Genomic DNA, 2,858 nt, shown 5'->3' on the forward strand with positions numbered 1-2,858 from the left:
CCGCCTGGTGCGGCGGCTGCCACGACAGCCAGGACGGGGCGATGGATGGCAGCTGCAGCGGCTGCTGCAGCAGCCCGGCGAGCGCGGCGGGGGCCGCTTGGTGCGGTGGCTGCCACGGCAACCGCGGCAGCGCGGTGGCGGTGACGAGCGGCGCAGCCGGGTGTGGCCCATAGGACCCGGCCAAGAACAGGTGGATCTCCTGGACCGCCTGTGTTAGGTCCCGCAGCGCCCCGGACACCTCCGGGGTGAGGACGACGGGGGCGGGCGCGACGGAGGATCTCGGCGCGGGCAGGAGCGGGGCCACGGTCGTGACCGACAGCGGAAGAGACGGGTTGGGCGGCGGTGAAGACATGATCGAACCGAAGCTAGCTGATACCAAATTGTTACGGCGCTGCTAGAAGAAGGGCGCAAGAAGGCCGGCCGGGGGCCTTTTGCCCACGGCCTGGCAAGATGGAAGGATTTCCTTCTTAATTCTTGCTTGATTAGATTGATACATCTCCTCTCTTTATATAAAGAGGTTTACTTGACCCCCAAACAAGGCTTACTTGACCCCTAAGAAAGCGACTCTTATCTCTAATTAACCCTAAGACTAACGGGCCCATTAGGCCCATTACGTACTCTAACAGACTCAAATGCGCTGCCCGCCATGCCTGAGAAGGCCGGAGATCGCCGGACGGGAGCTTTGGCTGGAGGAGTGGCGTGAAGTGGAGTGGAGAGGCTAGGGATTGGTCCCAGGAGGGGATCGGGACAAATATATATGGAGTCAGGTGAGTCAGCGTGGGTTGGGTCCGACGTGACGGACAGAACTGGGTCTCCTCATATCTGTCTCATATTTGGGCCGCATATGAGATGTGACGGTCAGCCGGGTGTTTGAGGCCGGTTTTAGGCGCCCGCCTGGGTCGCGTTTTTGTGAGTTATCACTTACCGGGCCATCCACCCAGGCGTCTAAGGCAGATTAAGTGAGCCCGGTTATAAATTTCCTTAAAAAGTTGAGGGATGTGATGTACAGTTTTTACTAAACTTAAGAGGCAAAAACATATTCTTCTCTTCAAAAAAAACATAAATGGTCTTAACGTTTGTTAGACGGATACCTAATGCAACCACCATCATTCCTTTGTTTAAGAGCACTGGATCTTACCTTAGCTCTATATATTCGCTTGGCATGCTTGCGGCCTTGCCTGCTTACTTATTTCCTACTTGCCGTAGCTCGTGTTCGTCAGAGTAGTTTCACCCACGGATGGAATACCAGATAAAGAGAGAAATAACAATCACGAGAAGTTGGGTACGTGGTATGCTGCTTGGATTAGGAGGCATCCAGGAACAATCAGCTGCATGGTCTCGAAATGCGAGCGCACTTGTGCGATGATGGGAGGTGTTGTGTCTTGTGAATACCCGGTGACGACGGTGACATTTGAGTTGGAGTGGGCGTGGCGGTACTGTAAAACTCCAGCGGTGTGTGTGCCGTATGAGTAGAGAAACTGCTGCCAATAGTTGCTGCTGCTGTAACTTCGCTTTTTCTTTGGAAAGGTTGAGCAGAAGAGAACAGCCCGCTCGTGGCGTGGCGACGAATAACATGTTCGCTCTGTCCACCCGCTTCCCCGCCCCGACCACCCTCCAAAACCGACCAAACCAATCCCTCCTCACACCCATCGGCCACTCCCTCACACGGGTCGTCCAGCAACCCTCTCGCTCCCCGCGCCACACGCACGCGCAGCCCACGATGGCGAGAACCGGAGCGCGCGGCCGGTGCCAAGCCCTCCTGCTCGCCGCTCTCGCGCTCTGCGCCGCGTGCGCGTGCGTGCCGGCAGCCCACGCGGGCGCGCTGCGGGCGTCGGCCATCTCCGCGGCGCCGGAGCCGTCGCAGTACCCGCTGCTGCAGCCGCGCCACGGCGGCCGCCACGCGAGCGCCCCCTCCGCGCTCCCGCCGTCGCTCTCGCTCTCCCCGGACATAATGCCGCTGCTCCCCTCCCCGGGCCCCGGCGACGACGCGCTGGCGCCGTCCGACGCGGCGGCCACCATCCCGTCCAGCCCGAGCCCGCCCAACCCCGACGCGCTCGAGCCCGACTCCGCGTTCGCGCCCTTCGGCTCCGCCGCGCCCGCCGCCGTCAGCGGGATGCAGTCCTCCGCGCCGCCGGCTCCCCGCGTGGCGTGGGCGGCGCTCCCGGCAGTGGGGCTCGTGGCCGCCATGTGGTTGGCGTAGCGGATAAGACAGGGTGGGGGACGGCGGCAGCAATCCGCCAGGCCTCAGGCGTGCAGGGAAAGTTGGCCACTCGGTTGGTCGGTCGGCTGGGGCAGGATTCGCATGCGCTCCCTCCAACCGAAGAGAAAGTTACCTTTTATTTCTTCACAATGTTCTTGGTCACCTCTTGTAAATTTCATTTAGTTGATATATTGTTCCTCTGGTGCTATATTCTATAGCGTTTTTCTTTTTGTGATTTTTGATGTGGGGAGATTGTTTGGGCCATTCTTGTAATAGGATTAGACTGGATGGATTATTAGTTGATGATTATAATGTATTGTCATTTCTTGGGATGCCATGTCTTCAAGTTCGAATTGAAAGAAAGAAGGTGCATGATTCTTTCCTACTCTAGCTTGACTGTTGATTCTTCAGCTGCAAGACCACGAGTGCAGTGCTCAGGGCAATGATGCTGTTTCTGATAGCTTTGGGTACACCTATTATTTGCCTCTGATTAGATCTCAAGAAATTATTGGTACTAGGAGTACCTGTTACCAGGCTACTTTAATTATTCCTTTTCTTCTCAGTTCCCATAGATGCATGACCTGAAAAGGTACATCAAGTTGCTTGGCACTAGCCTATTGTGAATATAAAATGATCTGCATATTTTTCCTCTCGAAAG

At 56.8% G+C, this 2,858-nt stretch overlaps 1 protein-coding gene across 1 annotated transcript; it reads left to right on the forward strand.

The window, feature by feature from the left end:
- The first annotated feature begins 1,595 nt into the window (after positions 1–1,595).
- On the forward strand, positions 1,596–2,585 carry LOC123059292 (classical arabinogalactan protein 25). The gene has a single exon (XM_044481893.1). The coding sequence runs from the start codon at positions 1,721–1,723 to the stop codon at positions 2,198–2,200; it is 480 nt and encodes a 159-aa protein (XP_044337828.1). The 5' UTR covers positions 1,596–1,720; the 3' UTR covers positions 2,201–2,585.
- The last annotated feature ends 273 nt before the right edge of the window (positions 2,586–2,858 follow it).

This window comes from Triticum aestivum, chromosome 3A, assembly GCF_018294505.1.
Source record: "Triticum aestivum cultivar Chinese Spring chromosome 3A, IWGSC CS RefSeq v2.1, whole genome shotgun sequence".
In the NCBI taxonomy this organism is placed as follows: Eukaryota; Viridiplantae; Streptophyta; class Magnoliopsida; order Poales; family Poaceae; genus Triticum; species Triticum aestivum.